This window comes from Hippocampus zosterae, chromosome 15, assembly GCF_025434085.1.
Source record: "Hippocampus zosterae strain Florida chromosome 15, ASM2543408v3, whole genome shotgun sequence".
NCBI lineage: Eukaryota > Metazoa > Chordata > Actinopteri > Syngnathiformes > Syngnathidae > Hippocampus > Hippocampus zosterae.
This window is the reverse complement of record NC_067465.1, coordinates 3,414,530-3,436,560: the sequence shown is the minus strand read 5'-3', so window position 1 is coordinate 3,436,560 and position 22,031 is coordinate 3,414,530. Positions and strand designations below refer to the sequence as shown.

At 43.6% G+C, this 22,031-nt stretch overlaps 1 protein-coding gene and 2 long non-coding RNA genes across 3 annotated transcripts; 1 reads left to right on the top strand and 2 right to left on the bottom strand.

The window, feature by feature from the left end:
• Positions 1-284: 284 nt before the first annotated feature.
• LOC127617006 (collagen alpha-4(VI) chain-like) lies at positions 285-21,898 on the bottom strand. Its single transcript, XM_052088870.1, has 13 exons — positions 21,889-21,898; positions 21,774-21,794; positions 21,386-21,400; positions 19,894-20,145; positions 16,066-16,355; positions 4,998-5,049; positions 4,160-4,753; positions 3,322-3,915; positions 2,484-3,077; positions 2,172-2,186; positions 1,329-1,352; positions 588-655; positions 285-507 (listed from the first exon to the last, which is right to left on the bottom strand). The coding sequence occupies exons 1-13, from the start codon at positions 21,896-21,898 to the stop codon at positions 427-429; spliced, it is 2,610 nt and encodes an 869-aa protein (XP_051944830.1). The 3' UTR covers positions 285-426.
• LOC127616386 (uncharacterized) lies at positions 14,690-15,591 on the bottom strand. Its single transcript, XR_007967098.1, has 3 exons — positions 15,388-15,591; positions 14,987-15,054; positions 14,690-14,906 (listed from the first exon to the last, which is right to left on the bottom strand). It is a non-coding gene; the product is annotated as an uncharacterized LOC127616386 (long non-coding RNA).
• On the top strand, positions 17,531-18,310 carry LOC127616387 (uncharacterized). Its single transcript, XR_007967099.1, has 2 exons — positions 17,531-18,022; positions 18,053-18,310. It is a non-coding gene; the product is annotated as an uncharacterized LOC127616387 (long non-coding RNA).
• Positions 21,899-22,031: the final 133 nt, after the last annotated feature.

The window sequence follows — 22,031 nt, the reverse complement described above, 5'->3', positions numbered from 1 at the left end:
ATTCATCGAAGGGGAAGAGGGGTCGAGTAATGAAGTCATTTGCACACGCTCTTCATGCAATTGAATCAGCGAGGTCAAAGGTTTTGCAAGGACGGACAGCGCTCGTCTAATTTGAACGATCCGCTCAGTGAGGTTGTAGCAATCCCTGGGGCTGCGGGGACCTGCTTCCACTTCCTACGACGTAATTGCCTCATCCTTTTTTTAGAAGTGCGGGTCAACACGTAAGGAGGAGGAACTGCTGAGCGTATTCAATATTGTTTACACATCAAATAAAATAAAACAAATCTGTGCTGAGCTCTTTTATTGTCATAGCTTCACATGAGCATGCATTAAAGTCATCCCTGTGCATATAAGCACACGCCATGATTGACAAACAAAAGAAGAGTGGGCTTCTACCCTCTTGCACGCGGAGAGGTTAAACCTCCATCAGGGTGACTGGGTCACCGTCGTAGAATTAAAGTCAAGTTGGCAGTCGTCACAGAACTCACGAGTAGCATTCATGATGAACTATGAGGGAGCAAACATTTATCATGAGAGCAAGAATGTGTACTTGGATGCTGCACGTGTCAGGTATTGCATGCACTTACTTGTTGGAGTATTTCTGTCACATTAACTCCCAGGGTAAAATTAACCTGAGCTTTTATATGCAGGTACACTGTTGAGAAATACAAAAGAGAAAAGAAATGAAGTCACCGAAGCTACCGACCTACTCCTCTTGTCTCTTATGTTGCACGTACCTTTTGTGCCTTTGAGGGAATGTACCAGCATTACATTCGTCAAAAAAATTTTTTTTCTCAAGAGTATCTGCAATCGTCTTCGTTCATTTAGAACTAAATCAGAAAAACTCTTTCGAGCAGAACTGAATAGCCCGAACAGAAGATAGATTGGAAACTGCTTTCTGTCCGTGGACATTATGACACCAGACCTATTAAGGTAATGTCCTAACTACCTGTAATAATAGCAGAAAGTGGAATGACATCTATTCAATCCACTTTTAGGTCTGTCTACCTTCCTGTTGGGAGACTTTTCACACAACTTGTGACCTGTTGTTTCTTGTGACGTATTGTTTTGTGTTTTTTGTTATTGTAAAGTGTCCTTGGGTGTCTTGAAAGGCGCTTATAAATAAAATGTATTATTATTATTGTTATTATTTGTCTCACAGTCCAACAGGAATCGCCACCATTTGTAGATGGTGATTTGCTGGCCTCTACCGGTGAAAAGATGTTATTGCTCTGTTTTTGATGGTGAGCAAGCAGATTTGCTTCCTGCAGTTGCCAGTACAATGTCTGCGTGTGTGTGTGTGTGTGTGTGTGTGTGTGAGGAAGTACCTCTTCCTTGAATCTCGAGATCATCTACCAACAAAAGACAAAATTATCTTATTTTCTATCGGAGTGGTAGTAGTCAAAATTGTACAACACAAAAATGTATATATAAAAAATATAATCCAACAAAAATAACCCCAAAACATTTATCCTTAATTTGTTTTCATCAGTGCTCTTAAATCACAGTGTCCGCTCACTGGTGATCTATTTATTGATTTATTTTTAATATTTTAGAACAGACCCCATAACCTTACTCAACTCATGTTGTCCTTGGGGCAAAGTCGCACCTTCTGTCACAATGGGATTTTTGTTGTTTTTTTTTTAGGACAATGCCCATTAAAGAGCATAGCAAAAAGTCACCATATAGGTATGCTCCTCTCCTCCCACTTCCTGTGTGTAACTGCTCACCCTCCCCTCTCTGCTCAACTGAGCAGAAGGGGGAAAAAAGAGGCTAGATTCATATCATGACGTTTCAGATTTAGCGCTATCTGTAAGCAACCATCATGTTGTTGCTCAAAAACAAAAAAAAACAACCTTTAAAAAAAGTTCATTAGCAGTGACGGAATGTTTCAGCGGCAATTGAAACCACGGTAAACCAACAAACCATTTGGCCTCATGGCAAGTTCCCTACTGGACTCAGAGAGCCAGATAGATTGATGAAATGCAAGAAAATGCGTTATTTATTCAATTATTTTAATTTTTGAATGTACAGTATCACCTTATCTCTACATTTGGCATTTGGTCAATTATCGTCAATTATCAGACGCAGTGGGGCGTGTTTGAGTTCTACTTGTAGATCATTTTTCTGGTGTACAATATGGAAAGTACACATTAGGGGTGTGGGCTTACCTGATGTGCCGGGATCTGAAAAGCAAATAAAAGAGAAAACATATTATTTATTGCATTTTAATGGAGTGTTGATGACCGCGATATCGTTGCAATTGCGATATTCAACATCACATTTTCGTCATTGGCAAGGTAGCGAACGGGGAATGCTCAAGGAAACCCTGGCGGCCTCATTCAGATCAATTTTTGGAATACCGCCGTCAACGAGATTTCTATTGCGTAATCTGACGCCACCCAGGAAACCAGTTAATTGTACGCCATTCGTAACCAGGAAACCTTTACCCACAAGCCCATGTATGTGCTTCCGTCACTCACCTTGCGTCGGGGGAGGGTTGATAATGATATTGCATACGTTTCCCAGGACAACCTCGCTCACGTTCTGAAGAGATTGGAAGTCGTTGATCGAGAATAGGAAGTTGTCAGACGGTTGGTTCGCGATGGCCTCCAGCTCGATCTCATTGGCGAATCCCACTCCGATCGCGAAGACGGTGACCCCGTGTTGTCTGAGGCGCATCGCAGGCTGAACTACGTCGTCGGCGGAGCTTCCGTCTGTGATGACCACGGCGATCTGAGGCACCCCCTGGCTCGCTCGGCTTCCTGCGCTTTCGTTGAACAGCTGCGTCCGGATGAAGTCGATGGCCTTGCCAGTCTCTGTAGCTCCTCGCAGGTAGGGGAGGTTATCCAGTTCGACCAGCAGAGAGTTCTTATCCGTGAGTTCTAGCAACGAGAACTCTAGAACAGGGTCGGAGCTGTATTGTACCAAACCCACGCGGACATTGTTTGGACCGATGTCAAAACCAGACACCACGGTCCGGAGAAACCTTCGGACCTCCTGGAAATTGGCATTGCCAATGCTGCCCGAACCGTCCACCAAGAAGACCACATCAGCCACTGTGGCATTCACACATTCTGAGAGGGGGGGAAACAAAGTTAGGACCTTTTAATCTTCATCAGCAGAGAATGCGCATCCCGCTGAGCCTGGCGGGTTCAAGGAAACTGTGGCGGCCTGATTCAGATACATTTTCGGAATACCCCCGTCAACGAGATTTCTATTCACGTAATCCGACGCCACCCAGGAAACCAGTTAATTGTACGCCATTCGTAACCAGGAAACCTTTACCCACAAGCCCATGTATGTGCTTCCGTCACTCACCTTGCGTCGGGGGAGGGTTGATAATGATATTGCATACGTTTCCCAGGACAACCTCGCTCACGTTCTGAAGAGATTGGAAGTCGTTGATCGAGAATAGGAAGTTGTCAGACGGTTGGTTCGCGATGGCCTCCAGCTCGATCTCATTGGCGAATCCCACTCCGATCGCGAAGACGGTGACCCCGTGTTGTCTGAGGCGCATCGCAGGCTGAACTACGTCGTCGGCGGAGCTTCCGTCTGTGATGACCACGGCGATCTGAGGCACCCCCTGGCTCGCTCGGCTTCCTGCGCTTTCGTTGAACAGCTGCGTCCGGATGAAGTCGATGGCCTTGCCAGTCTCTGTAGCTCCTCGCAGGTAGGGGAGGTTATCCAGTTCGACCAGCAGAGAGTTCTTATCCGTGAGTTCTAGCAACGAGAACTCTAGAACAGGGTCGGAGCTGTATTGTACCAAACCCACGCGGACATTGTTTGGACCGATGTCAAAACCAGACACCACGGTCCGGAGAAACCTTCGGACCTCCTGGAAATTGGCATTGCCAATGCTGCCCGAACCGTCCACCAAGAAGACCACATCAGCCACTGTGGCATTCACACATTCTGAGAGGGGGGGAAACAAAGTTAGGACCTTTTAATCTTCATCAGCAGAGAATGCGCATCCCGCTGAGCCTGGCGGGTTCAAGGAAACTGTGGCGGCCTGATTCAGATACATTTTCGGAATACCCCCGTCAACGAGATTTCTATTCACGTAATCCGACGCCACCCAGGAAACCAGTTAATTGTACGCCATTCGTAACCAGGAAACCTTTACCCACAAGCCCATGTATGTGCTTCCGTCACTCACCTTGCGTCGGGGGAGGGTTGATAATGATATTGCATACGTTTCCCAGGACAACCTCGCTCACGTTCTGAAGAGATTGGAAGTCGTTGATCGAGAATAGGAAGTTGTCAGACGGTTGGTTCGCGATGGCCTCCAGCTCGATCTCATTGGCGAATCCCACTCCGATCGCGAAGACGGTGACCCCGTGTTGTCTGAGGCGCATCGCAGGCTGAACTACGTCGTCGGCGGAGCTTCCGTCTGTGATGACCACGGCGATCTGAGGCACCCCCTGGCTCGCTCGGCTTCCTGCGCTTTCGTTGAACAGCTGCGTCCGGATGAAGTCGATGGCCTTGCCAGTCTCTGTAGCTCCTCGCAGGTAGGGGAGGTTATCCAGTTCGACCAGCAGAGAGTTCTTATCCGTGAGTTCTAGCAACGAGAACTCTAGAACAGGGTCGGAGCTGTATTGTACCAAACCCACGCGGACATTGTTTGGACCGATGTCAAAACCAGACACCACGGTCCGGAGAAACCTTCGGACCTCCTGGAAATTGGCATTGCCAATGCTGCCCGAACCGTCCACCAAGAAGACCACATCAGCCACTGTGGCATTCACACATTCTGAGAGGGGGGGAAACAAAGTTAGGACCTTTTAATCTTCATCAGCAGAGAATGCGCATCCCGCTGAGCCTGGCGGGTTCAAGGAAACTGTGGCGGCCTGATTCAGATACATTTTCGGAATACCCCCGTCAACGAGATTTCTATTCACGTAATCCGACGCCACCCAGGAAACCAGTTAATTGTACGCCATTCGTAACCAGGAAACCTTTACCCACAAGCCCATGTATGTGCTTCCGTCACTCACCTTGCGTCGGGGGGGGGTTGATAATAGATTCGCATACGTTTTCCAGGACAACCTCGCTCACGTTCTGAAGGGATTGGAAGTTGTCGATCAAGAATCGGAAATTCTCAGATGGTTCATTCGCGATGGCCTCCAGCTGGTTCACATTGGCTCCTCCCACTCCAACAGCGAAGACGGTGACCCTGTGTTCTCTGAGGCGCATCGCAGGCTGAACTACGTCGTCGGCAGAGACTCCATCTGTGATGACTACGGCGATCTGAGGCACCCCCTGGCTCGCTCGGCTTCCTGCGCTTTCGTTGAACAGCTGCGTCCGGATGAAGTCGATGGCCCTGCCTGTCTGTTTATCTCCCCCCAGGTAGGGGAGGTTACCCAGTTCGGCCAGCAGAGAGTCCTTATTCGTGAGTTCTAGCAACGAGAACTCTAGAACAGGGTTTTGGTTGTATTGTGCCAAACCCACGCGGACATTGTCAGGACCGATGTCCAAACCGGACACCACGTTCTGGAGAAACTCTCGGACCTCCTGGAAATTGGCATTGCCAATGCTGCCCGAACTGTCCACCAAGAAGACCACATCAGCCACTGAGGCATTCACACATGCTGGGAGGGGGGAGAGAACAAAGTTCTTTGGCCTGGAATACAATGCACCATGTGTACGTGTAGACTGTTACCTGGAGTGCTGGCAGTAGGGGCTTAAAAGCAAAGAAAATAGAGATTTATTTATTTTTATTCCATTTGAATTTATGAATGAACAGTGCCATCTTCACTCGAAATTAAACGTTTGATGAATACTTTTTAAACAGGTTGGGATCATGTGACAGGTTGTGAAGTGGATATTTGCTGGTGGCCATCTGATGAACTGCTAATAACATTATTATAACCTATATATAACCTAATACTCTCGTAAAACCGTTGCTCGGCTAAAATGATCAGTGAAATATAAGGCAAAAAATAACAATGGAGTGTCTAAAATTTGTAACATATTTGCTGAAGACTTGGTTGGACGCTGTTAGCCAACTGAGTGTTTGAGCTTCCTTTACAGATGAATGTTGTGGAATACAATGCGCCACGTGTACGTGTGGAAGGTTACCTTGGCTGCTGACAGTCGTATCTTAAAAGCAAAGCAAAGAAAAAAAAACAGGTTATTTATTGCATTTGAATTTATGAATGGAAAACGCTGGGAAGTTACCTGTGCTGCTGTCCCCTGAAATGTAAAGAATGAAAAATAACGTGTTATTGTATTCCATTTTATGTCATAAATGGACTTATCGTCACATCAAAGAAGGCGTTTCGAGAATACTTTTTAAAAGGGGGTGGTGACGTGATCATGTGCCAGGTTGTGAAGTGGATATTAGCATGCGGCTCTCTGATGAACTGCTAGTAATGCAACATTGTCTTGGCGAAAACCCGTTGCCTGCCTAAAATTATTGGTCAGATATGATGTAAAAAGAACAACACTCTACAGAAGATCTTGAAACATATTTGTTTTCGACTTGGTTGGGCGCATTGGGCATTTGAGTGTTTGAGCTTCCGTTGTTGGGCAATGTTCTGGAATACAATGCGCTTTGTGTACGTGTAGACGGTTACCTTGGCTGCTGGCGGTCGTATCTTAAAAGCGAAGCAAAGAAAAAAAAAACATGTTATTTATTCCATTTGAATTTGTGAATGGAAAACGTTGGGAAGTTGGGCACTTGAGCGTTTGAGCTTCCAATTGTCGATCAATGTTCTGGAAAGCGTACGTGTTGACGGTTACCTTGGCTGCTGATAGTCGTATCTTAAAAGCAAAGAAAAAAAACGTGTATTTATTCCATTTGAAATGATGAATGGAAAACGTTGGGAAGTTACCTCCGCCGTCATCGTCTGAAATGTTTAAACGAAGAGACAAATATGTTATTTATTCCATCATATGTCATAAATGGACAGTGTTATCGTCACTTCGAATGAGGCTAAAACGATCAGTGAGATATAAGGCAAAAATAACAACGGATTATCTATAATTTTTTTTAACATATTTGCTCAAGACTTGGTTGGACGCCGTCAGGCACTTGAGCACTTGAGCATTTGATTTGCCCTTCAATCATTGTTCTGGTGCACAATTTGCCACGTGTATGCGTGGAGGGTTACCTTGGCTGCTGGCAGTCGTATCTTAAAAGCAAAGAAAAGAAAAATAAAACGGGTTATTTATTCCATTTGAACTCATGAGAGTGCATTATTACCTTAGGCAGTTGGTCAAACATGTTTTTTCAGTCACTGTGGTGATGGAATAGTGTGCAAAAGTTGTGAGCTGGGGGCCGTCTGATGAACTGCTAATTATGCAACCTTATACTGGAGTGAAACCGGTGCTCAGCTAGAATTACCATTAAGATTTGATGCAAATATAACAAGATTGTTTGTAAAATCTTTTAAGATATCGCTTTAGACTTGGTTGGACGCCGTTGGGCATTGGAGTGTTTCAGCTTCCCTTGTAGGGCAATGTTCTGGAATACAATTGTACGCGTCGATGGTTACCTTGGCTGCTGGCGGTAGTATCTTAAAAGCAAAGAAAAGGAAAAAAAAAAGTAAAACCATAGCCCGGCTAAAATTATCAGTAAGATATGATGCAAAAAGAACAACATTCTACTTAAGATCTTTCAACATATTGTTTTCAACTTGGTCGGATGCACTTGGGCATTTGAGCTTCCCTTGTCGATTAATGTTCTGCAATACAATGCGCCACATGTACTTGAAGACGATTACCTTGGCTGCTGGCAGTCGTATCTTAAAAGCAAAGAAAAGAGAACATGTTGCTTTAGACTTGGTTGGAGGCAGTTGGGCACTTGAGGATTTCAGCTTCCTTGACAGATCAATGTTGTGGAATCTAATGCGCCATGTGCACGTGTAGACGGTTACCTCGACTGCTGGGATTAGTATCTAAAAAGCAAAGAAAAGACAAAAGAAACATGTTATTTATTCCATTTTAATTCATAAGTGTAAATTATGACCTCATCTCCACATTAGGCAGTTGCTCAAAAAGGTTTTTTCAGTCACTGGGGCGATGGAATAGTGTGCAAAGTTTTGAGTTGGGTATAAGCTGGTCGCCTTTTGATTAACTTCTCATCGTGCAACCTTATACTTGAGTAAGAGCGTAGCCCGGCTAAAATGATTAGAAAGATATACTGCAAAAATAACAAAATTCTACATAAAATCTTTAAAAGCATTCGCCATTGGGCATTGGAGTGTTTCAGCTTCCCTTGTAGGGCAATGTTCTGGAATACAATGCGCCGTGTGTATGTGTCGATGGTTACCTTGGCTGCTGGCGGTAGTATCTTAAAAGCAAAGAAAAGGAAAAAAAAAAGTAAAACCATAGCCCGGCTAAAATTATCAGTAAGATATGATGCAAAAAGAACAACATTCTACTTAAGATCTTTCAACATATTATTTTCAACTTGGTCGGGATGCACTTGGGCATTTGAGCTTCATGTTCTGCAATACAACGCGCCACGTGTACATGTCGATGGTTACCTCGACTGCTGGTAGTAAGATCTTAAAAGCAAAAAAAAAAAAAAAAAAAAAAAAGGGGAAAAAACATGTTATTTATTCCATTTTAATTTTTGAATGGACAACATTGGGAAGTTACCTATTGCGCCGCCACCTGAAAAGTAAACAAAGAGCAAAAACGTGATTTATTCCTTTGAAATTTTTTGATGGACAGTATTATCTTCACTATAAATTTGGCATTTGGTGAACACTTTTTAAATGAGTGTGGCTATGGGATCAAGTGCCAGGTTGTGAAGTGGATATTAGCATGCGGCTCTCTGATGAACTGCTAGTAATGCAACCTTGTCTTGTCGAAAACCCGTTGCCTGCCTAAAATTATTGGTCAGATATGATGTAAAAAGAAAGACACTCTACAGAAGATCTTGAAACATATTTGTTTTCGACTTGGTTGGGCGCATTGGGCATTTGAGTGTTTGGGCTTCCATTGTTGGGCAATGTTCTGGAATACAATGCGCTTTGTGTACGTGTAGACGGTTACCTTGGCTGCTGGCGGTCGTATCTTAAAAGCAAAGCAAAGAAAAAAAAACATGTTATTTATTCCATTTGAATTTGTGAATGGAAAACGTTGGGAAGTTGGGCACTTGAGCGTTTGAGCTTCCATTGTCGATCAATGTTCTGGAAAGCGTACGTGTTGACGGTTACCTTGGCTGCTGATAGTCGTATCTTAAAAGCAAAGAAAAAAAAACGTGTATTTATTCCATTTGAAATGATGAATGGAAAACGTTGGGAAGTTACCTCCGCCGTCATCGTCTGAAATGTTTAAATGAAGAGACAAATATGTTATTTATTCCATCATATGTCATAAATGGACAGTGTTATCGTCACTTCGAATAAGGCTAAAACGATCAGTGAGATATAAGGCAAAAATAACAACGGATTATCTATAATTTTTTTTAACATATTTGCTCAAGACTTGGTTGGACGCCGTCAGGCACTTGAGCACTTGAGCATTTGATTTGCCCTTCAATCATTGTTCAGCTGCACAATTTGCCACGTGTACGCGTGGAGGGTTACCTTGGCTGCTGGCAGTCGTATCTTAAAAGCAAAGAAAAGAAAAAAAACCAGGTTATTTATTCCATTTGAACTCATGAGAGTGCATTATTACCTTAGGCAGTTGGTCAAACATGTTTTTTCAGTCACTGTGGTGATGGAATAGTGTGCAAAAGTTGTGAGCTGGGGGCCGTCTGATGAACTGCTAATTATGCAACCTTATACTGGAGTGAAACCGGTGCTCAGCTAGAATTACCATTAAGATTTGATGCAAATATAACAAGATTGTTTGTAAAATCTTTTAAGATATCGCTTTAGACTTGGTTGGACGCCGTTGGGCATTGGAGTGTTTCAGCTTCCCTTGTAGGGCAATGTTCTGGAATACAATTGTACGCGTCGATGGTTACCTTGGCTGCTGGCAGTAGTACCTTAAAAGCAAAGAAAAGGAAAAAAAAAAAAGTAAAACCATAGCCCGGCTAAAATTATCAGTAAGATATGATGCAAAAAGAACAACATTCTACTTAAGATCTTTCAACATATTGTTTTCAACTTGGTCGGATGCACTTGGGCATTTGAGCTTCCCTTGTCGATTAATGTTCTGCAATACAATGCGCCACATGTACTTGAAGACGATTACCTTGGCTGCTGGCAGTCGTATCTTAAAAGCAAAAAAAAGAGAACATGTTGCTTTAGACTTGGTTGGAGGCAGTTGGGCACTTGAGGATTTCAGCTTCCTTGACAGATCAATGTTGTGGAATCTAATGCGCCATGTGCACGTGTAGACGGTTACCTCGACTGCTGGGAGTAGTATCTAAAAAGCAAAGACAAAAAAACATGTTATTTATTCCATTTTAAGTCATGAGTGTAAATTATGACCTCATCTCCACATTAGGCAGTTGGTCAAAAAGGTTTTTTCAGTCACTGGGGCGATGGAATAGTGTGCAAAGTTTTGAGTTGGGTATAAGCTGGTCGCCTTTTGATTAACTTCTCATCGTGCAACCTTATACTTGAGTAAGAGCGTAGCCCGGCTAAAATGATTAGAAGGATATTCTGCAAAAATAACAAAATTCTACATAAAATCTTTAAAAGCATTAAAAGCATTTGCCATTGGGCATTGGAGTGTTTCAGCTTCCCTTGTAGGGCAATGTTCTGGAATACAATGCGCCGTATATACGCGTCGATGGTTACCTTGGCTGCTGGCGGTAGTATCTTAAAAGCAAAGAAAAGGAAAAAAAAAAGTAAAACCATAGCCCGGCTAAAATTATCAGTAAGATATGATGCAAAAGAAAGCCATTCTACTTAAGATCTTTCAACATATTGTTTTTAACTTGGTCGGGATGCACTTGGGCATTTGAGCTTCATGTTCTGCAATACAACGCGCCACGTGTACGTGTCGATGGTTACCTCGACTGCTGGCAGTAAGATCTTAAAAGCAAAAAAAAAGAAAAAAAAACATGTTATTTATTCCATTTTAATTTTTTGAATGGACAACATTGGGAAGTTACCTATTGCGCCGCCACCTGAAAAGTAAACAAAGAGCAAAAACGTGATTTATTCCTTTGAATTTTTTGATGGACAGTATTATCTTCACTATAAATTTGGCATTTGGTGAACACTTTTTAAATGAGTGTGGCTATGGGATCAAGTGCCAGGTTGTGAAGTGGATCTTGGCTGGTGGCAATCTGATAAAACTGCTTTTCGTGCAACCCTTTACTGTAGCTATAAGGTTGCTAAAATTATTTGTAAGATATTTCGCATGAATAACAGCAGAATCGGTCTACGAAAGGCATTCTCTTTAGACTCAGTTGGACGCAGTTGGGAATTTGATTGTTTGAGCTTCCCTTGTCAATGGGAGTTGCATCTTTTAAATTAAAATAAAGAAAGAAAGAAAGATAGTGATAGAGAGAAACATATATATATATATATATATTCATATTCATTCATTCATTCATTCATCTTATACATTTTATCTCAATAGCCTCTCTGCAGACCCTCCTGCAGTAGTGGATGTTACCTACCATCATCAGTGATTTGCGCTGTTAAAAAAAAAAAAAAGAAAAGGACATTGTTTACCTCATGAAACAACATACAAACACAACAGTGTGTATTCTGGCTACTGAAGAGCCATGTAACATTTGCGTTCTGTTTCTACAGTTTCAGGGGTGCTTAATTTTGGAAGGTCAATATGTTATTGTGAAAGGCACACCGGATGTTACTGCCTGAGTCACTTCCTTTTTTTACTTTGAAGTGCATGCAAGTGTCTTTCAGTTTGTGTTCCGTTTGACACCTTCTTGACTCGCCTCTACGGCGAATAAAAGGCATGAAACATCGACAGGTGTGGCCATTGAAGGAGTTATTAGTCTGTCTGGCCGTAGCGGGGACGTGGCATGTGCAGAACAGTGTGTCTTTTCATTTCTTCTCAGGAAAAGAGAGGAAAATGCATGTTCGTTGCGCCATTAACATGAAATCGTCAAAGACAGCAAGTCATTTTTGGCGCTTTAGATTGGTCATGAGAACAAAACAACAGACCTACGTCACTGACCAGTAGTATCCATTGTTGGGGGCAGGGGGGGAATCAAATGGAACAAATTTGCATCTATGATCCTGAGGGTGTTTTTTTTCTCTACGGTCTATAAAAGGACATGGATGCACAATTTGTCGTGGTTGAGAATCAGCTGTGAGCACTCTTTGCTAACAGCTGCCAGAGTGTGTCTCGACATGACCGAACAGCTCTGTTCATACTGCGTAGAGAAGAAATTAGTCTTTATTTGTTTGAAGATGAAGAAGATGAATTATGCCACAATAACAACCACAAACAAAGCGCGGTTATGTTTTTTTTCCTCCTCAATTTAGGTTAAGTCCAACTCAAGTGTCAATTCATGTCTCGGAGGCTTTGCCTTTCACTTTCACTTTCCTGGTGGGAGTGAGTGCAGATGCTTTTTACCGCGATACATATTCGACGCCAAAACGTTGAATGTTACAGATCAATGTGATATATATTTTGAAACTAAAGGTCTATTTAGTCCTTCATTTCACTTAAATCACTTTTTTTAATTGTTTTTTTTTCTCGAAACAACAAACCTGCCTACATGCTATGCGCTACCAAAAGGAGAATTGTGATCACAATCATATCCTGACAGGGATTTTTGTTTTTCATTTGCAGCATTGATGTACAGCTTACTTTTTATATTTCAATGCAAATTTTGACTCATTCAAGCCTTTAAATAACAAATGTAACAGTGACTCACCATTAACCAGCGCTACAGACACCAACAGAAAGCAATAGCAAATAAAGTGGTCCATTTCTGACCCAAACACCTGACGTCTCCTAGGAAGGACGCTTTCAGAAATGACTTCTTTTGAGTCATTTGTTTCCTCACCTTCCTTGTTGTCGACTAATTTGTTTCCTTTAATCTCAGTAGACACACCCTCTACTCTTCATTGACAGGAATGTTGTATGGTTACCTCGAGACGGAAAGCAGCTTCATGTCATTTACTGTTTTGGTGTCGTATTGAATTATTATTATTGCAAAACAGAAGAGAACATATTCTGCTTCGTCAATGCCGACGGAAATTAGGATTCGGTTAATTCTCAAAACGTAAGCACAGCACGTTTTCCAGCCACGCTGCTCCCCCAAAAACCCCCTAGTCAAACTCCACCTTTAAATTGCAATAAAATACTAGAAGTTAAACAGACAGACTCTGGGCCATTGCTCAACCGCGAATCCGTCATCATCTCCTAAGTGATTTGTCCGTTTCCTGGTCTTTTGTCTTGTGCTTGAGTACTGCAACTGTTTGTATTGTTTCTTTCAGGACGTCTTGCTGATTTGGTTTTTAATTCTGTCTTTGTAGTCTTAAAGTTTTATGTGTCTCACGTTGCTATTTTAGAAACCTCCCTTGGGACTACGGCTGAAAGTTAGCATTTATGCTAAGTCCAGGCGCATTGGGTCGAATTGTGGTGTGAGGGTACGTCATGGGTGCCGTCAGTTCTTCAGTTGTTGGTTCGGGTCCTGGATCTTCGGTTCCTTCGTCGACTGTTCCTGGTGGAGATTTGTTTGGAATTTCCGGGTGTGATCCAGTTGGCGGATCGAAGCTTTCTGTTGTGAGAGGCGTGCGTGTGTGTGTGTGTGCACTTTTAAGTGCACACACACGCTTCTAATTTACATGCGCACGCGTTCGCACACACACACACACACACACACACACTCACACACACATTCCTGCACTTGTGGCACAGTGAGGACCAAGTAAAAAGGAGTTGATTTTGGAGGGTGTCAAAGTGAGGACCGGCCAAAATGTCCTCGCTTCGTCAAAATGTCCTCACTCTGTTGGTTAAAAACTCATGCCGGTCCTCACAATGCGAAGAGTACAAGAACACACGCACACGCACACCCACACACACGCCATGATGAGAAGCCAAACACGGATTTGCACATGCTCTTCATCATCATCATCATTTATTAGCTATATATGTATACACATAACAGAATTCAACAGGTGCGGACGCATGCATAAATTGCTCGGATCAAACATTACATTACTGGACTAGTCAATGCTTAAAATGCTTAAAACACTCTGTGCTTAAATCTTTGTTCAGAAGACGGACTGCATTAGGGAAAAAACTTTCGCGATGGCGACTAGTTTTACCAAGTATCGATCTGTATCTTCTACCGGATGGAAGTTCTTCAAAAAATTCGTTAGCAGGATGAGAGTCATCTTGTGTGATTGAATAAGCTCTCCGCAGTGAGCGCTGAACATAGATCTCGTCCAAAGACGTTACATCATGACCGATAATTCTGGAAGCGGTTTTAACGACTCGCTCGAGCAAGCGCCGGTCGTCGACCGTTGCACGACCAAACCAGACCGTGATCGAGAGCGATAAAACGCTCTCGATCACCGCCCGGTAGAATTTGGTCAGAATGCGCTGGCCGACCCCGAAGCTCCTCAAGCGTCGCAGAAAGAACATGCGTTGCTGAGCTTTTGCTCTTCATACAATTAAATCAGCAAGGTCAAAGGTTTGTGAGGATGGACAGTGCTTGTCAAATTTGAACGATCCGGGGGCTGTGGGGACCTGCTTCCACTTCCTACTTCCTGCGGGTCAAAATGTAAGTAGGGGGAACTGCTGACCATATTCAACATTGTTTACATATAAAATAAAATAAAACAAATCCTTGCTGAGCTCTTTTATTGTCATAGCTTGACAAGCATGCATTAAAGTCATCCCTGTGTATACAATCAAAATGCCATGATTGACAAACTGGAAGAACAGTGGACTTCTCCCCTCTTGCACGCAAAGGAGTTAGACTTCCATCAAGGGACTGGTCCCAAGGTCAACGTGAAGTTAAATTGGCAGTCGGCACAGAACTCACGAGTAGCATTTATGATGAGCTATGAGAGAGCAAACATTTATAATGAGAGCCAGAATGGGTACTTCGGTGCTGCACGCGTCAGGTCTTGCATGCACTTACTTGTCGGAATCTTTCTGGCACAAAATCTCCCAGGGTAAAATTACCCAGAGCTTTTACCTCCAGGCACGCTGTTGAAAAAAAAAAAAAGTTAAGTCACTGTAACTACCTACCTCCTCCCCTTGTCTCTTATGTTGCAAATACTACTACTTGCTTGTGCCTTTGAAGGAAACAATGTACTAGGAAACAATGTACTAGCATTCACTGGAAGAATGTCCCAGCATTACATTCGTCAATTTTTTTTCCATAGTATCTGCAATCGTCTTCGTTCATTTAGAACTAAATCAGAAAAACTCTTTCGAGCAGAACTGAATAGCCCGAACAGAAGATAGATTGGAAACTGCTTTCTGTCCGTGGATGTCAACATTATGACACCAGACCTACTAGGGTAATGTCCTAACTACCTGTAATAATAGCAGAACGTGGAATAACATCTATTCAAGACACTTTTAGGTCTGTCTACCTTCCTGTTGGGAGACTTTTCACAGTATTTGTCTCACAGTCCAACAGGAATCGCCACCATTTGTAGATGGTGATTTGCTGGCCTCTACCGGTGAAAACATATTATTGCTCTGTTTTTGATGGTGAGCAAGTGGATTTGCTTCCAGCAGTTGCCAGGACAATCCTTGTGTGTGTGCGCGTGCGTGTGTGTGTGCGTGTGTGCGTGAGTAAGTACCTCTTCTTTCAAACACGTCACCTACCAACAAAAGACAAAATTATATTATTTTGGATATGAGTGGTTGCAGTCAAAATTGTCCAACACAAACATGCATATATAAAAATATAATCGAACAAAAAACAAAACTTGTATCCTTTCGTCATTGGCGGGGTAGCGAACGGGGAATGCGCATCCCGCTTTGCCTGGCGGGTTCAAGGAAACCCTGGCGGCCTGATTCAGATCAATTTTCGTAATACCCCCGTCAACGAGATTTCTATCCACGTAATCCGACGCCACGCAGCAAACCAGTTAATTGTACGCCATTCGTAACCAGGAAACCTTTACCCACAAGCCACTGTCTGTGCTTCCGCGACTCACCTTGCAACTGGCCGGTAATGGCTTCGCATATGTTTTCCAGGACAACCTCGCTCACGTTCTGAAGAGATTGGAAGTTGTCGATCAAGAATCGGAAGTCCTCAGACGGTTGGTTCGCGATGGCCTCCAGCTGGTTCACATTGGCTCCTCCCACTCCGATCGCGAAGACGGTGACCCCGTGTTCTCTGAGGCGCATCGCAGGCTGAACTACGTCGTCGCCGGAGACTCCGTCTGTGATGACCACGGCGATCTGAGGCACCCCCTGGCTCGCTCGGCTTCCTGCGTTTTCGTTGAACAGCTGCGTCCGGATGAAGTCGATGGCCCTGCCTGTCTGTGTACCTCCCCCCAGGAAGGGGAGGCTACCCAGTTCGGCCAGCAGAGAGTTCTTATCCGGGAGTTCTAGCAACGAGAACTCTAGAACAGGGTTTTGGTTGTATTGTGCCAAACCCACGCGGACATTGTCAAAACCGATGTCCAAATCAGACACCGTGTTCTGGAGAAACTCTCGGACCTCCTGGAAATTGGCATTGCCAATGCTGCCCGAACTGTCCACCAAGAAGACCACATCAGCCACTGTGGCATTCAAACATGCTGAGAGGGGGGAGAGAACAAAGTTATGACATTTTAATCTTCATCCATATTCTTTATTTTCTCATGTTGAATTTTCACTTGTATTGCTCAGAAAACTGTTCTTCCTGTTTTTGATACGTTAACCTCAGCACTTTTTTTTTGGACCTCATGTTCTTTTGCAAGGAAATCAGATCACAACTGAGGGGCCGGACCGGGGCGTGGTATGCAAATATCGGGGGCAGTGCTTTTCTTGTATTTTGCTTAATATATAAACAATAAAAGTCCGACTGGAGGACAAGGAACTCTAAGAGTGACCACGGGGCAACTACCGTCGTTCGCCCTCAGAGATCCTCTTCTGTCGATCAGAAAGACAATCTTCCCTGTGTGTCGAGTCATTTGTTTAACTTTGTCCGAGTAAAATCTCTGACAGATACTGAAGCCCCCGTTGCTTCTGATGCTGCCTTATCAGTATATAAATGAGGCAACAGTGTGAAGGGATTTGAGTCCCAAGGGTAGAAAAGCGCTTTTCAAGTGACAGCCCGTTTACTGAGGTGAGTATACCGAAGGTGTGGGAGGTTAGCTTTAACAGAGCAAAAAGTAACCATATAGGTATGCTCCTCGCCTCCCACCCGCCTTTGTGTGTGTAACTGCTCACCCCTCCCCTCTCTGCTCAACTGCGCAGAAGAAAAAATTAGATGCAAGATTCATATCACAAGCTTCAGATTTAGCGCTATCTGTACGCGACCATCATATTGGGCCCTCTTGTAAGTCCCCTAAAAAAAAAATTAAAAAGCTCAATTCCAGTGACAGAATGTTTCAGCGGTTATTGAAACCTTGACTTTATAAACCACGGTAAACCATCAAACCATTTTGCTTCATGGCAAGTTCCCTACTGGGCTCAGAGAGCCAGATAGATTGATGAAATGCAAGAAAATGCGTTTTTACATTGATTAATTTTTTGAATGTACAGTACCACCTTATCTCTACATTTGGCATTTGGTCAATTATTGTTAAAAGACGGTGGCGGTGGACAATGAGCAGACGCAGTTGGGCCCTTGCGTGTTTGAGTTTTCCATGGAGATGATTTTTCTGGTGTTCAATATGGAAAGTACACAATGGGTGTGTGGGCTTACCTGATGGGAAGGGATCTGAAAAGCAAATAAAAGAGAAAACATTTATTGCATTTTAATCTTCAAAGGTACAGTATTACCTTTCTGCAGTGATATATATACAACAAGAAAATTCACGAAATTAAAGTCGCAATCACTGTGGGTATTGGAGAATGAGTGGGCGCTAGGGCTGCATGTTATTGAAAAAAAAACACATAATGTGAGTGTTGATGACCGCAATATCGTTGCAATTGCGAAATTCAACATCACATTTTCGTCATTGGCGAGGTAGCGAATGGGGAATGCGCGTCCTGCTGAGCCTGGCGGGTTCAAAGAAACCCTGGCGGCCTGATTCAGATCAATTTTCGGAATACCCCCGTCAACGAGCTTTCTATTCACATAATCCGACGCTACACAGCAAACCAGTTAATTGTACGCCATTCGTAACCAGGAAACCTTTAACCACAAGCCCCCGTCTGTGCTTCCGCGACTCACCTCCCAACCGGTCGGTAATGGCATCGCATATGTTTTCCAGGACAACCTCGCTCACGTTCTGAAGAGATTGGAAGTTGTCGATCAAGAATCGGAAGTCCTCAGACGGTTGGTTCGCGATGGCGTTGAGCTCGTTCACATTGGCTCCTCCCACTCCAACAGCGAAGACGGTGACCCCGTGTTCTCTGAGGCGCATCGCAGGCTGAACTACGTCGTCCCCGGAGACTCCATCTGTGATGACCACGGCGATCTGAGGCACCCCCTGGCTCGCTCGGCTTCCTGCGTTTTCGTTGAACAGCTGCGTCCGGATGAAGTCGATGGCCCTGCCTGTCTGTGTACCTCCCCCCAGGAAGGGGAGGTTACCCAGTTCAGCCAGCAGAGAGTTCTTATCCGTGAGTTGTAGCAATGAGAACTCTAGAACAGGGTTTTGGTTGTATTGTGCCAAACCCACGCGGACATTGTCAGGACCGATATCCAAACCAGACACCACGGTCTGGAGAAACTCTCGGACCTCCTGGAAATTGGCACCTCCAATGCTGCCCGAACTGTCCACCAAGAAGACCACATCAGCCACTGTGGCATCCACACATGCTGAGAGGGGGGAGAGAACAAAGTAAACCATCAAACCATTTTGCCTCATGGCAAGTTCCCTACTGGGCTCAGAGAGCCAGATAGATTGATGAAATGCAAGAAATGCGTTATTACATTGATTTAATTTTTGAATGTACAGTACCACCTGATTTATACATTTGGCATTTGGTCAATTATCGTTAAAAGACGGTGGCGGTGGACAATGAGCAGACGCAGTTGGGCCCTTGTGTGTTTGAGTTTTCCTTGGAGATGAGTTTTCAGGTGTTCAATATGGAAAGTACACAATGGGTGTGTGGGCTTACCTGATGGGAAGGGATCTGAAAAGCAAATTAAAGAGAAAACATGTTATTTATTGCATTTTAATCTTCAAAGGTACAGTATTACCTTTCTGCAGTGATATATATACAACAAGAAAATTCACCAAATTAAAGTCGCAATCACTGTGGGTATTGGAGAATGAGTGGGCGCTAGGGCTGCATGTTATTGGAAAAAAAACACGTAACGTGAGTGTTGATGACCGCAATATCGTTGCAATTGCGAAATTCAACATCACATTTTCGTCATTGGCGAGGTAGCGAACGGGGAATGCGCGTCCCGCTTTGCCTGGCGGGTTCAAGGAAACCCTGGCGACCTGATTCAGATCAATTTTCGGGATACCCCCCGTCAACGAGTTTTCTATTCACATAATCCGACGCTACCCAGCACACCAGTTAATTGTACACCATTCGTAACCAGGAAACCTTTACCCACAAGGCCCTGTCTGTGCTTTCGCGACTCACCTATCAACTGGTCGGTAATGGCTTCGCATATGTTTTCCAGGACAACCTGGCTCACACTCTGAAGGGATTGGAAGTTGTCAATCAAGAATCGGAAGTGGTCAGATGGTTCATTCGCGATGGCCTCCAGCTCGTTCACATTGGCTCCTCCCACTCCAATCGCGAAGACGGTGACCCCGTGTTCTCTGAGGCGCATCGCAGGCTGAACTACGTCGTCCCCGGAGACTCCGTCTGTGATGACCACGGCGATTTGAGGCACCCCCTGGCTCGCTCGGCTTCCTGCGTTTTCGTTGAACAGCTGCGTCCGGATGAAGTCGATGGCCCTGCCCGTCTGTGTACCTCCCCCCAGGTAGGGGAGGTTACCCAGTTCGGCCAGCAGAGAGTTCTTATCCGCGAGTTCTAGCAACGAGAACTCTAGAACAGGGTTTTGGTTGTATTGTGCCAAACCCACGCGGACATTGTCAGGACCGATGTTCAAACCAGACACCACGTTCTGGAGAAACTCTCGGACCTCCTGGAAATTGGCATTGCCAATGCTGCCCGAACTGTCCACCAAGAAGACCACATCAGCCACTGTGGCATCCACACATGCTGAGAGGGGGGAGAGAACAAAGTTAGGACCTTTTAATCTTCATCTATACATGATGTTGACTCGGTAGCCTACCAGAAGTGGTTGGTGTTTATTTCAGCACTTTAGTTTCTCATGTTGAACAGTGTTATTTTTGAAGTGTTACCTTCCAACACTGTGATTTAAGGGTCTCTTATTAATTTTTATGATCCGAAGCAAATTCAGTGTTCATTACTTCTATTGCTCAGAAAAATGTTTTACTGTTTCTTATATGTTGACCTAAGCACTTTTTATGGACCTGATGTTCTATTTTTATCTTGTCAATGTCCCCCGCCTACTGCCCGGAGATGGCTGGGATAGGCTCCAGCACCCCCCGCGACCCTAGTGAGGATCAAGCGGTACGGAAGATGAATGAATGAATGAATGAATGAATGTTTGGAGATTTACAAAACCAAACAAAACCGTGACATTCACGCTGGCGATCGAAACTCAAGGTTCCAGGTTGGATTTGGGACGAGTCTCAACTACGGCAGTAAGTGAATGGCTCGTTCACTTACTGCATCCGTTCAATTCTGTTTGCAAACAATGAAAGACTTTGTAATGCCACTTTTTTTGTCTTTTGAATTACCTCAATAGTGTGATGAATTAAAAATGAAAATAGGGGTTTTCTCAGCACTTTTTAGATGAGATTAAAATATAGATTAATTAGATCAATTAATTACAGATCATAATTAAATAATCTTTTTTTAATCGCATTAAAAAATAGCTTAAAAATTGCATGAATATTCAATGACCTAGATTATTATGCAATGGCCTGGAATGAGCAGAAAATGCCAAATTGAATATTTTGAATTGATAAAACATGTAGAAAGCGCGAATGGTGAAAAATATTAATTTCTGTATTTTGCATTTGAATTTTGAAAAAAAAAAACGACAATGGCAGGAATAAGATGAACAGTTTAAAATTGGAGTCGGTCAAAAAAATGCGTAAAATTGAAAAAGAAAAGTTTGGCTAACATATTTTAAAAATTCAACAACCCAATCCAATAGACAATAGGAAGAAAGCAAAAAGCTGAAAAATGTAATGAAAGAAGCATGACTTGCTCCATAAAGATACTGAAGCCCCCGTTGCTCCTGATGCTGCGTTGTCAGTATGTAAATGAGGCAAGAGTGTGAAGGGATTTGAGTCTCAAAAGTAGAAAAGTGCTTTTCAAGTGACAGCCCGTTTTCCAAGGTGAGTACACCGAAGGTGTGGGAGGTTACCTCCAGTGCCGGTCACTGAAATAGTCAAGAAAAAAAGACCAACATGTTATTTATTCCATTTTAAGTCATGAATGGACAGTATTATCACCACTTCAAAGAAGGCATTTGGTGACTCCTTTTTCAACGGCTGTGGTTATTGGATCACGTGTCAGGTTGTGAAGCGGATATTAGCGAGTGGCTGTCTGATGAACTGCTTGTCACGCAACCTGATACTGTCGTAAAACTGTTGCCCGGCGAATATTATCGGTTAGATATGATGCAAATGGAACACAATTGTTTGTAAGATCTTTAAAAATATTGCTTTAGACTTGGTTGGACGATGTTGGGCACTTGAGTGTTTGAGCATGTTCTGGGATACAATGCGCCACGTGTACGTGTGGATGCTTACCTTGGCTGCCGGTAGTCGTATCTTAAAAGCAAAGGAAAGAGAGCATGTTGCTTTCGACTTGATTGGACGCCGTCGGCCATTTGAGCTTCTTTTGCAGATCAATGTTGTGGAATACAATGCGCCATGTGTACGTGTGGATGCTTACCTAGGCTGCTGGGAGTAGTACCTTCAAAGCAAAGAAAAGAGAAAAAACAAGTTATTTATTCAATTTTAAGTCATTAATGGACAGTGTTCTTGTCACTTCAAACAAGGCATTTA